Here is a 13,281-nt window from a genome sequence, read left to right as displayed (position 1 = left end):
CTCGTGAAACCAAAAGCTTTTGATTACTGTTGTTAATAAGCTTGTGATTATCTCTGGAGATCAATGTTTGTAGATTCATCAGAAGTCTTAATTAGCCCCAGTTTAGTAATTGGGTAAATTTTGAAAAACAAATAATTTTTTTATATTTTTAGAATACGTGTTAATATGAAAAATAATTTTTAAAAAAATAAAAAAATATTATTTTAATATATTTATAAAAAAAAACATTTTGAAAATAACTACTACTATCCATATTTTTCATATATATTTTTGGGTTTTTAACTTTTTATGCTTGGAAATTAAGCTACTTGATTGGGAATGGTGTCTGCTTCATGACATTATGCGATTCTTCATATCTCTTAATAAAATAAAAAATAAAAAAGCCCGGGAGATCCAGCAGATGGAATTGACATGGCCATGGGGTCAAGGATGCTGCTGCATTAGCAGAAAGGCTAAGCAAAAATCAGAGGGCCTCTTGCCATACGATACAAGCACGGAATCAAAGTGACCGTTGGATTCTAGAGCTCCTCCATTAATGAGCCTGCTTTGTGGAACGATTCATGACTAAATGCTGCTGTACTAGGGTACATTTCCAATTTATAATTTATCGGAATTCTTACAAGAGTAGCTGGATTCAGTAATTGGACTCCCAAGACAAGTCAGATGCAGTTATTTCCGGTGTCCTCCCCGGACATGTGTTTGTTTAGTGTACGCGGTCATACTGTGTTTTTTTTGTTTGAAAAACAAATTAATATCTCAAATAATTTTAAAAATATATATTATTTTAATATATTTTTAAATAAAAAATATTTTTTTAAAAAAACAACCAGCACAGTACCAAGCACTATCTTAATAGTAATTCAAAGCGGTATTATAGACTCTAACTCAATCTAAAAGGTCAACTCAATAATTCATTATACAAATAAAGTATTTTTTAAAATAGTTTTACCGTATCTGCATCAATAAAAGAATGGTACAAGAACCAATATCTAATTAAAATATTATAAAAGATAGGAATTAATTTTGATGTCAACCACCATTTTAAAAGAGAAATATCCCATACAATAAGCTCTATATGTGAATATATTTGGGTAATGCAAATCTAATTGCTCCTATTTTAGCATTGGATTATTGTTTTAAAATAAAAAAACACAAAGATGGTGGTCACTGTTTTGAAAAACACAAAGATGGTGGAAATTAAGACGTCACCGTTTTGAAATTATTAAAATTCATTTTAAAATTATTAATTTATGCTATAAAACAGTAATAAAAAGCTAACTAAAAAAGACTTCTATAGTGAGAGAGAAAAATACAAGGGGTCCTAGGGATTTTCCACTCTTGAATAAAATTTGAAAATCTAACCATATCCAACATAAAAGCAATAAAGCAGAGAAAGAAATGGAAGATGTAGAAGAAAGGAAATGAATATTCTCTATATTTCCTTGAAAAAAACCTTTTCCCATCTTTTTTCCATCACCCCCATGTTTTCTTTTGCACGTCCAAGGGGAATAACTTCAACTCCAAGTCTCACTGATCTCCTTGCGGCCCTATAAAGGGCCAGCTTTATGTTCAGCCTCAACCCACAAAACCTGGTCTGCATACAAACCTAATTCGGTTCTTAATTAATTTCTTGGGATGGTTAAGATAACAATAGTTGGAAGGGTGATTGATGGGCTGCCTCTTGCGCAAGGGCCTAGGTACGTGAGTGAAGAGAATGATAATTTCTTATGTTACAAGCAACAAGGTGAGTTCATACTCAAAGAAATCTCAAGAGGAGCCTTGATACCTTCCATGATGACCATTCGCATTGATCATCACTCTCTCAAGTATCCTTTTCCTTATCTTTATTTCTTAAAACAATATTAATAATAATTGCTTGATGATTTCTTATAGATTTGTGCACATATGTGATTAATATAAGCATCGAGTGCATTTAATTGCTTCTTTAGAAAAATGGAAAGGACAATGTGAAAAAAATAGGGTTGGTTTTTTTTTTATATATATATATATATATATATATATATATATATATATATATATATATATATATATATATATATATTTTTGGGTTTTTAACTTTTTATGCTTGGAAATTAAGCTACTTGATTGGGAATGGTGTCTGCTTCATGACATTATGCGATTCTTCATATCCAAGAAAGCTAGCTTTCCATTATCTACAAGACTTGCAAAAGGAGTTTGAGAGATTGGACAATAGCCTAGTTGAGAAAATTACAAGACCATATAGTTTTGTTAAATTCGGTAATCTCTGCAACCCTACTCTCTTAGTTTGATGCTATATTTGCATGGAAAATTGGTGAATGGTGTTCTTGGTATGCACAGAAATTGCTTGCTATTATGCCGGCATTTCTTTATTTTTGCTTAGCAACCTCTATTCAAATTGGCTTGCAGATGGTGTTATTGGGAGTATTAGGAAGCAGTATATAGACACGAGAACTCAGGCTAATCTATCGAAGCTAAATGCGAATCGAAAAAAAGATTTAGAAATCATTACAGAGCACATATCAGAAATTCTGCAAAGAAAAAGAAATTCAGGTAATTATTCTTATTTGATGTTACATTGATCATGAACCATGTTTACAAAAAAAATCTTATGTATTCTGCTCTTCAATTGTCAGAAATCTCCGAAAGACTACCGGCAACGACTCCAAGAACAGCCTCTCCTATCTGGGGTTCTCCCCTGCTAGAGGTGTGTTCATTTAATGAAGAGACAATGTAGAATTAATTACTAAGAAAAATGGATTCTCTTCCTCTCTTATATTTTCTTTTTATCCTATTTTTTCAGCAACAAACATAAGGTTACCATTTTCTTTTATCAGAATCATAACATATAATATGCCACCCCATCAGGTGATTGCACTGAAATGGACACCAATTACAACCATTGTTGCAGTTGCTGCTATCCTGTTATGGGCAAGCCTAGTTCTCACAGATAATTTTATCATCTAGAACTCATGAAAGAGTTCAAGCTATACCATGAAAAAAATAATCATCATCAGAAATCTTAGTGGACAACGTCCGTTTATAAAATGATCCATCAATGTCTGTAAATATTTTTTTTATGCACAAAAAATTGTCTTGTGCTTGATTATGTAATGCTTTGAATCATCATCTTCTTTGTGAACTTGAGCACTAATCAATGCGAGTCAGTACCTACTTAGGAATATTATATTCGTTCTAATCTCCAATGCACATTAATAAATCCCAGGATTAGGCAGAAAAACTTTGATTCCTCCATTTACAGCCCTACGCCTGTGCTGGCATTAGTGCCGGTATTGAATTTTTAGTTCTGAATTTATCAAAAGTCAACGGATATAAACGCTTTCAATAACATGGATTATTCTCTTCTTGCACTTGTTTGTTCATCTAATTTATTACTTGCAGCAGTCCTAAACCCTTTTGAGTTTTTCCTTTGTATCAAATGTTTAAGGTAAGGTTTTGTTACTGTCTTGAGACAGAAGAAACGAAGATAGAGGAGACACATATCCATGTACCTCTTGGAACAGGGAGATCCAGAGGGATAGCTTGAGAAGTTTATGTCCTCTAACCAAACATGTTTATGTCTTTTTGTATATGTACCTTCTATCTCGAGACACCAACTAAACAGAACTTGCATCATCAAGAGACAAGAAATTGACATATTCTTTATTCTTGAAACAATCAAAGTGCCTCCAAAAGCAACTCCATGGAAGAATAACCACAAATTCAACAATTGCTAAAGCCTATTACATTATCTACACGCCTGGTTTTGAGGAAAGAACTGGAAGGGGCCTAGCTAGCTACAAATTCCTTTCCTGCAGGCCTTCTTATTTGAGTATCAATCATCTTCTTTTTTCTTCTTTTTTGTATAATCAGAAGTTATTCTTCCTTGCAGTTGCTTTTGGGAACTAAGCCCTCATATGTACATCACATCACCAATATTACGGAAGTTGAATTCACTACATAAATCCTCTCCAGAGCTAAAATCAAACTCATTTCCTGGACTCTGGCTTTCAAATTTGAATTCTGAACTAAAAATGTCGCCGCTCGAACCATCGCTTAGAGAATTTTGATAGTCGCCACCAAATGCTCCTTCTTCCAGTAAGTAATGATGCATGAAACTAGTGTCTTGGAAACTTGGATTATGATCGAATGTACTCTTTGAAACCACAGGCTCACCTGAACTTGCAAAGCTGTCAAGTGAGAGCCACTCAGCAAACATAACCTTTGGTAATAAGGAGCTTCTGTTGGGTTCTTTAAGAGAGTCGAACATCCGTGGAAGTACCGGCCGGTCGATATCAGTTGATGGTTTTTCCATATTCATTGACGATTCAGGACTTTGCATTTTAAGCCTTTTGGGAGAGGGTGAAAGATCCATATTGTCTGAGTTTGAGCTGGCAGATTGAGTCTTATTAGGAGATTCCATTCCTTCAGCTTTGAACAACTTTTTCTTCAAATAGGAATGCCAATGGTTCTTTATCTCATTGTCTGTTCTTCCAGGCAAATGCTGTGCAATTTGAGACCACCTAGTCATTCCAATACAGATTGTCTCCATATATCAGTTCCTCTCTATGAATACAAAGGAAGGTAATAATGCAGTGGTTATGACAAATTCAGAAACACAAATCCTATGGTGCTTCGGGCGCATTGAATTCAAGGATTTTAAATGGAATCATATTCTAGTTTCCTTGCATCATTGTAAAGGTTTCAAACTACAAGTTGATCTACAATGGTATGTTATCTGGTTATAAAAAAATCCCTGTCGAGTATCATCAAAACAAAACGTGGCTTGATTTGGTGGAGGCACTTGCCAGACAATTCAAAGAATACATGCTAGGCTAGCATCTTGGCAATAATCTATATTATCAGAATTTCTTGTAAATTTTTATTATTTGACCTAAAATGTCCATGATCATCCAAATCCTACTCTCCTACTTATTAATTCTCATTGATGGGGCATCCCACCTAATAGCAGAAAGGTGTTAAGAGTGGTCCTTAAGGCCATAAGAGAGGTTATTTTTAATGAATCCTACTTACTTGTTGCCTAACATGCGATGAAGGGTCAGGATTGTCTCTTCTTCGTCTGTAGAAAACGCCCCTCTTTTCAGTCCTGGTCTCAAGTAATTAATCCATCTTAATCTGCAGCTCTTCCCAGTCCTCTGCAAGCCTGCATTAGTGCAATAATTACTTAACACTACCGCTTCATGATCAGGACCTTAAGAAAGTCAACTGACAAATGGCTTTTTAGTTATTTTAACGGTAATTCATCATCATTCTTTTTCCCTTGAAACTTAGAGATTCTGCTACAAATGATGTTTTGATGATGCAGGCAGTCATCTAAATTTCTAAATAATTAACCAAAGAATTAATGATCAGCCAACTGAATCAGCCAGTTGATGAGAAGCAGGTAACTCTTAAGCTTGGCTTTACTCAAGAACCGTGAAGACTTGTCAGTAACTCTGATGACTCTTCACTTACAGCTTGGCCATTTGTTTTAACAGAGAAAATTATTAAAAAATTAACTGTCAACAATCATCTTAAAATAATTGATCACAGAAACCATAGCACACAGACTCAACAATAAGTTAAATTACTCCCACCAAAATGAAAATTCTGTCCAGCCCTTGAAAAGTTCTTGGTAATGATTCATCTAAGTTGGGTCACTCATGCTCAAGAAAAATGCAATGTTTCTGGAAATATAAGAACACATGCAACCTTTTTAGCAATGCTATAGGATACAACATAGCACACCTGTTTCTATGAAAACAAATCTTGAAAACTAATATATATTGCTATATATGAGAATAGCTAGCTAGGTGCTTAAAATCATCACAAATTAAATTATTTTTTTTTAATTACTAATTCCCATTCAAATTGAAGTACATTAGCTAAATGGCATGTTGGTATGCAATGCACGAAACTGGTGAATAATGAGGGGAGGAAAATTACCAGCATTAATGGGGACAGAGCTCCAACATCCATGGCCATGTTGAAAGACATAGTTTCCAAGCCTTTGATCTTCTTCAGGTGACCACAAGCCTTTCCTGTGCCGTAGCTTTGGCTTTGGCTTGTCTGATGATTTGCACCCCATTTTGCCAAGAACACCGATGATGAGAAGGATTGGTGACTTGTACAAGAGAAAGAGAGTATTGGACTTTGTGATGGATGCAATGAATGCCTTTGGCATATAAAGCAAAAGGATTAGTTGCAGTCTACTATATTAAAAATAGATTATAAATTGTAAGCATGATTTGACGAGCTAGAATTCTTAAAATATTTTATTTTTGTGTTGTTGGCTAATATTATATACAAGTACGAATAAGTAATAAGATACAAAATATTTCTAAAAACGAAGAAGAAGAAGTTATATATAAGATATTAAATGAGTATTTTAGGCCAATAATACTCAAAGTCAATGTAGGAAGTATTATTCTCTTGAATTCTCTAATTTAATTATAGATACCGAATCAGAAAAATAAATTTAACCACAATTCATAGAATTAATTCCATAATTACTTGAACAAGAAATGAGTAAAGAGGGTGCATGTCTTCAATTGTGCGTAATGTTATTTTTAATTAAAAAAATGAATAGATTTTTATCAAGAAAATAAAAATTAATAGTATAGACACAAATTGTTGTTGTGTAATTCACTTTTTTAAGAAGTTGTGATTCAAATATTTCTCTGTTTTTATATTATAATCTGTTTTTCAAATTAATTTTTATTTGGAAAAATATATTTTAATAATGATGATATTAAAAATTAAAAAATATAAAAATATATTATTTTAATATTTTTAATTAAAAAGCATCGTAGATGATGGGCCACTTAATAATTAATTAGATGAGGCTGTCAAGTTTTCTGCGTCCTCCTATGCGATTGGTAATCAATTTAAATTCAATTAATTACTGCTACTATTTTTACCACCAGCAGTAACCATAACCAGCAGTAAGTAACTAAATTATAATTAACTGAGTTGAATTTTGAGAGATTGGCCAGATTGTCTATAATTAATCTCCTTCCTGATTAACTTCTTGAATTCAAACATTAGGATTATGGAATGATGTATCCTTTTAAACTTGTTTAAGCAAAAAACTTAGTCTCATTTGACTGAGAGAGAGAAGAAATTAAGTCTGAAGTCATTTTATGGCAGCTCACGCAAGCCACCTCAGAATCTGAAAAATTGCATGCGAGCACTGATACATAAGGTGACTGTGTTGGACAAGACAACAGTTTAGATTAGTTATAATTAAGTGAGGTTAGAGCATAGTTAAGATAGTCGGCATTCACGCTAAATGGTTTTAAGACACGGGACAAGGATCGATTCAGGTTGATTTAAATAGATGTTTTTGTTTAAAAAAACCTTTTAAATAATATTATTTTAGGGGTTGTTTTTTCCACGTTGAACAGCTACCTAAATCCAAGTTAGGGTCTAAATCAATAAATTATCTCTCTAATTAATCCATTAAATATTTGATATCATGGTATGGTATACAATGCTTTTTAAAGGTAATTTATACTTTAAAAATATATTTGAATAATTTTTTAATATACTTCTTTCATATTTGACATCACACATCTAAATTATACGATATATAACACTAAAAATAAATAAAAAAAAAACATTCATTTAATAGTTGTAATTTCAAGCCACTTGGAAGATATCCAAACATGTTTGATTTGAACTACAATGCCAAAGAGCGGGGTCAGGTTACATAAAAGTGGGCTAAACTCACAAAAATGTCAAGTTTAAAATAGTTTTCTAAGAGCCCACTTTATCAATAATGAATTGGAAGCCGCCATCTTTGCTAACCTGCTGTCAAGAAGAGAAAAAAAATAAACCATGTTTACCGTTCTTCTTTTTATATATATATATATATATATAAACGAGAGGGATATTATTAATCGAAGAAATTTAGCCACCATGATGGTGACTAATTAACAAGATGAAGTACAAGGCAAGTTTACTCTTCATGTATAGACTTGGAAGCTGCCATGTTTACTGTAAATATAGTCTTTTTTTACTGCAGACATAGCTGCTTTTAATATCATTATTTGAGGGTGTTGTTATAATTGTTTTTTAAAATATTTTTTATTTAAAATTATATTAAAATAATGTTTTTTTTATTTTTTTAAAATTATATTTGACATTATCCCATCAAAATAATTTGAAAACACCAAAAAGATATTAATTTAAAATAAAATTAAAAATTAAAAAAAAAATTAATTTTTTTTAAAAACATTTTTAATTTGGTATATATATATGGTGGTGAAACACGTGTCATCTTTTATGTTCTTGAACATTTGAGAGTGTTTGTTCAATTTATATTGGAACCAAAACTTAGGGATATTTTTAATTTGTTGATAAAACTAATCATATATTTATTCTATAAAACATATGATCATGCAATGGTTTTGATAAATATGGTTATAAATCTGCTAAAAAAAACTCGTGATTTTTTTATATATTATTAGATAATGTTAAGATTTAGTTAGAAAGTTTTATAGAAGTGTCAGTTAACTATAACTAGTTAATGTCTAGAAAGCCTCCAAATTAGATAAATATGATCCTAATTATTCGGACAATCTCATCATTTGTCCTCTTTATTTTTTGATTTTTTGATTTATTCTTAGTTTCCTACATCGTAAAGAGTGGTTTTGGACTTATTTAAGAAGTGATAAATATCTTAGAGAGACAAATTACATTAAAAAAAAATATTGAATTAATAATAAAAACTGAATTAATTAAAGTTATTGAATTTAGACCATTTTTGATAGATTTTTGTCTTTTTTCGATCTTCCTTGTCTAGGTTCAGCCATGTCAATAACTAAAAACTAAAATTATAAAAAGAATAATTCTTCTCCTTACCAATAAATCATAGTTTTGTTTTTTTTAAAATAATTTAACTGCATTCATTCTTATTCTTAGCAACAAGGGAACACCAATAAAAAAATGTGCAGGCCAAGTCATCAAAGTAAAGAGCCAGAAGACAACTTCCCACGAAGCCAAAGGAAAAATAATTCTTACACAGATATTACTCTCTCTTTTTTACAATAAACTCGGGAAATTATATTCTAACTTAGTATTGAAAATTAGAGATAAACTAGTTTCCAGTATCGAGAGTTAAGTTGCAGTAAAATTGATTTTTTTAAAAGATATTCAAGTTATAAAAAATTATTTAGTATTGCTATTAAACGCGGTCAAATAAGTTAATTTGAAAATTTCTCAATTTAACTTGTCTACTTGAACTTAAAATTAAACTATATGAAAGTTATTAATTACCATGTGATCTAATTAATTTGGCTACTCCAAAGACAATTCACCTAACATGTAAATAAAGTTTGAGAATGAAATTGACAAAAATAAAAGGACGTGATCGACAAAAAAATACTTAGACCTGATTTATTGCTTAAATCATGCTTAAAACTAAACCATACGAGAGTTTATTTAATGTATTTCAGTTGACTTGACCGGTTTAAAACCTAGACAATTATTAAAAAAAAAGTTTGAGAATGAAAAAGAAAAGGAGGGAAATGAAAATTAAAAAAAAGGGGGCTGAACTGAAAGAGAAAAAGAAAAAGAAGAGAAGCTTCCCTTTTATTATTTAGTATAGTATAGAAGGTAATTACAACAATTATTCCAATCTTTTAATTTCAAATACTCCAATGAACGAATATATATATTGGATAATATATACGTTTACCAAATAGAATTTGAAAACAAAACAATATTTTAAAGAGAGAGAGAGAGAGAGAGAGAGAGAGAGAGCATAACCTAATCACCGACAGGTTTAACGTCCACATTGATTAGGAGATTATTGAATAATCATGGTATTTATTAAGAATAAATAAAAAGAGCAAATCCGTGTGCAATCTTGGTAGCTAAAACCTTGACTCTTCAAATCAAAATTGGCACAAACTTTTGGCCTGCCAAAGAGAAAGAATGTAGAAAACCAAATCCCAGTGGGATTGGGGACAGCAATAAACAAGCACTAGCGTGCCTTGTAACATGTTACATTATTGATGTGGGAAAAAGTCTTTGAGGAGTCAATCATTTTCTTATAATGAAAATAATCGATAATTAACTTGTTGAGATTGCCAAAGAAGATCATTGGTCTATCATATTTATGCTAATATATAGTTGGCCTTCTCTCGACGTTGACCACTAATTATTTTATGAGACTTAATTAAAAAAAAATCGAAAAACACTGTCTTAATTGGATGCATTGACAGATTTTATGTTCTTCCTAATTAGAAAAATTGGATGGAATATTATTCACAAAGATAAAAAAAGATGGATCAAAATTCGACATGTTATATATTAAGCTTCTGTCTGGATAATTATTTGTATAATATATAGTTTTGTCAGCCTATAATCCTATTGGGCTTTAAGGAATTAATTCTTTTTAAAACGAGAGTTCCTACCGATTACAGATTGATAATATTTTAAAATATAGCACTACTAGAATGCATGATTCCTTTTTGTTAGGAATCTCTCGTGTGTAGGGATCTCCTGTATGATAAATAGCTATCCGAGCACCGCCTGGATACGTCCTCACCTAACCCTAAGATAGGCGTGTCCATACCCGACCCCAAATCAAGTTAGGATTGAACGCGTCCACGCCCAACCCTAAGGTGGGTGGGGACGCGTAGACGCCCAATTTCATATTGGGTCTGGTCGTGTCCGCGCCCAACCCTATGTTGGGTCTGGTCGCATCCGCGCCCAACCACATGTGTTAATATAATAATGTGTGGTATAAATATTATTTTTTCATCTTATAATTCAAAATGTTCAGATAAAAAATAGTATTATTTGTGTTATAAATATTATTATTTTTATTATAACTCAAAGTATTGATATAAAAAATATTATTATTTGTGTTGTAATCATTTTTGAAATTTTTAATTATTTATGTTATAAATATAATTATTTCTATTATAATTAATAGTGTGAATATTAAAAATATTACCATTTATGTTATGATTATGATTATTATTATTATAATTGATATTATTAATAAAACAATTAATAAATATGAAAAAAATTATTATTAATATTGAAAAAAATTATTTGTGTTATAATTATTTTATTTTTATTATGATTAAAAGTATTAATATTAAAAATAGTTTTATTATTTTTATTTTTCTTATGATTAAGAGTATTAATATTATTAAGAATATTATTTGTGTTATAATTATTTTTATTTTTATTATGATTAAAAGTATTAATTTTTTTGTATAATTTTTTTATTATTCACCTGGGGTGAGGCAGCTTGTGCGCACCTTGACTAATTCCTACAGGTTCTGATGAAGTTGACGATCAGATAAGCCTCCAGCAGCCATTAATATTAACAACCACATGACTTGAATTTAAGACCACATGAGAAGCAAATCTTTTTATCTTAAATTTAAAATCATAAAAAAAATAAATTTTTTAATCTCAAAGTTTTATTATTAAATCACTTACTGGATAGTTAATTTATCTGTATAATTATATTTCCATGTTGGAGCAGGGTACTACCTAAATCAAAACATTTCAAAAGTCTTTATCAAAGATGCTTCCTCAACCACCATCAAGGTTGTAATCTGTTTTGTTTTTTTTTGGACAAAAACGTAGGTTGAAACCAAAAAACAAATGGGTGCTTAATGTATTATTTTTATACTTTGATTGTCTTAATTATTTAAAATTATCTTAATCTATTCAATAATACTCTGCATATAAATTGTCTCCATTAAGAATCAACAATAAATCATCATCTAATCACTCTGTTTAATTATTGAATATGACATGAACAAACAGATTCCATGTAACGTACGTGAACATTGAATTCACACACCAAATTCACGATCGATGTTACATGACCTGCATGCATACTACTAACAAAAAACAATATTTCATGTAATTCTTGAGTTATTATGTGACTTGCAAGAAATTATATCACCTACTTTTTAAGCTGCTCACGACATCATTCATAAGGAATATTGTGGGTCAACTCTTCATTCCATGTGAAAAATATTTATGCATGTGATGCCCAATTAACGAAGCAATTAAATGACAATTAATTAATTAGTTTAACCTCAATCAATTAATCCTTCTGATAGTTATAATTAAAGTGTTGTTGGAAAAAAGATTTTAACATTGGAGCAATTAATTGGAATGATTAATATTAACACAAAATTACTATAAGAACACGCATAGACTAGAAGGATGAGATTGGAAAGAATAAGAGTGAAGGGACCAAATCAATACAAATATTGAGAGCAAAGAGATCAAATGCACCATCAAACCGTTATACAATCAAGTATATACATATAGTGGGAATTAAGCCAGCAGGGAAAGGAAGAGGTCAAATGAATTCTAAAGATTAATACTACATTATATATTGGAGATGCTGTTTCATGCATTAATTAAATCAAATCAAATAACTTTGATTAAGAGATTAAATCCATTAACTATAAGAAATTAACCGTACGTTGTCCGCTTCAAGCAGATCATGCAGCATGTTGATATTGCATTTCAAGCTGTAATTGGAAATTAAAAATAGGACTAATTAGGAAACGAGTGGTTGGTTTCTTTGTTTTAAAAAATATATACTCATCTCAAGATCTTTGTAGTTGTTAATCCATAATTAATTAATGATTGTTGCTGTTGGGATCCATTTTAATTAATACTAAAGGAAATATTCATCTGCATGTGTATGATTTAAGTTTTTATTTCTTGTCGATTGATCATGACTTGGTAAATTAAAATATCAATAAATTACTTAAAAACCCTTCTCTCTCTCTCTCTCTCTCTCATTAATACGAAGAATGAAAATATTTTAATCCAGCACCAATCTCTTGACCTAGCTACAATTAGGGTGGATGAAAGAAGTCAAATATCAAAATATACCAAGTCATTTTATATTTTGAGAATGGAGAAATACTAAATCGATCCTTGTTCATCGATGATCAGTATTAATTTGTAAGCTAGCTTCAGTACCATCTGGGTAGTTGTAAAATCTTTGGTTTTAATGAGTAATTAATACCAAATTCTCAATCTCAATATCATTTTCTATTCAAACAAATGAGGTGTCCTGTAGATGAATTACGCGCGAGAATTTCCATTAAGAGAGTTGTCTTTGTACACGTATAAATATGCATGTAAAATCTTACCTATATAACGACATATACGTACCATTTTGTTATTATTTATTTATTTCAATCTAAAAACAGCTACGTACGTCTTTTCATTTCTTAAGTCCCGGTTTAGATATTCCATGATTTGTGCAAACACTATAAAGTT

At 30.7% G+C, this 13,281-nt stretch overlaps 2 protein-coding genes across 6 annotated transcripts; one reads left to right on the top strand and one right to left on the bottom strand.

Moving 5' to 3' along the window:
- The first annotated feature begins 1,574 nt into the window (after positions 1–1,574).
- Positions 1,575–4,690, top strand: LOC133678287 (25.3 kDa vesicle transport protein SEC22-1). Of its 5 annotated transcripts, XR_009835947.1 has the most exons (6): positions 1,575–1,826; positions 2,099–2,259; positions 2,410–2,553; positions 2,637–2,707; positions 2,869–4,098; positions 4,171–4,690. XR_009835947.1 is itself a non-coding variant. In XM_062100568.1 (5 exons), the coding sequence occupies exons 1-5, from the start codon at positions 1,636–1,638 to the stop codon at positions 2,965–2,967; spliced, it is 609 nt and encodes a 202-aa protein (XP_061956552.1). In that variant the 5' UTR covers positions 1,575–1,635; the 3' UTR covers positions 2,968–4,690. The 5 variants fall into 5 exon arrangements, 4 of the variants coding, with proteins under 4 accessions (XP_061956552.1, XP_061956551.1, XP_061956555.1 ...); XM_062100568.1 differs by having other exon boundaries at positions 2,156–2,259; positions 2,869–4,690; XM_062100567.1 differs by having other exon boundaries at positions 2,869–4,690.
- LOC133678286 (transcription factor LAF1-like) lies at positions 3,643–6,171 on the bottom strand. Its single transcript, XM_062100566.1, has 3 exons — positions 5,947–6,171; positions 5,035–5,164; positions 3,643–4,523 (listed from the first exon to the last, which is right to left on the bottom strand). Exons 1-3 carry the CDS (start codon positions 6,086–6,088, stop codon positions 3,914–3,916), a joined length of 882 nt encoding a protein of 293 aa, XP_061956550.1. The 5' UTR covers positions 6,089–6,171; the 3' UTR covers positions 3,643–3,913.
- Between the last annotated feature and the right edge of the window lie 7,110 nt (positions 6,172–13,281).

The sequence above is a fragment of the Populus nigra genome, chromosome 18, assembly GCF_951802175.1.
Source record: "Populus nigra chromosome 18, ddPopNigr1.1, whole genome shotgun sequence".
Taxonomy (NCBI): domain Eukaryota; kingdom Viridiplantae; phylum Streptophyta; class Magnoliopsida; order Malpighiales; family Salicaceae; genus Populus; species Populus nigra.
Note: the sequence above shows the minus strand (reverse complement) of the source record. Positions and strands in the feature narration are given on the sequence as shown.

Coding starts and splice junctions, on each gene's coding strand:
- LOC133678287 (XM_062100567.1), top strand. CDS start 1,636: ATGGTTAAGATAACAATAGTTGGAAGGGTGATTGATGGGCTGCCTCTT. Junction 2,260..2,409: donor ATATAGTTTTGTTAAATTCG/GTAATCTCTGCA, acceptor ATTGGCTTGCAG/ATGGTGTTATTGGGAGTATT. Junction 2,554..2,636: donor GCAAAGAAAAAGAAATTCAG/GTAATTATTCTT, acceptor TTCAATTGTCAG/AAATCTCCGAAAGACTACCG.
- LOC133678286 (XM_062100566.1), bottom strand. CDS start 6,088: ATGGGGTGCAAATCATCAGACAAGCCAAAGCCAAAGCTACGGCACAGG. Junction 5,165..5,946: donor CTCTGTCCCCATTAATGCTG/GTAATTTTCCTC, acceptor GCACTAATGCAG/GCTTGCAGAGGACTGGGAAG. Junction 4,524..5,034: donor CATCGCATGTTAGGCAACAA/GTAAGTAGGATT, acceptor TGGAATGACTAG/GTGGTCTCAAATTGCACAGC.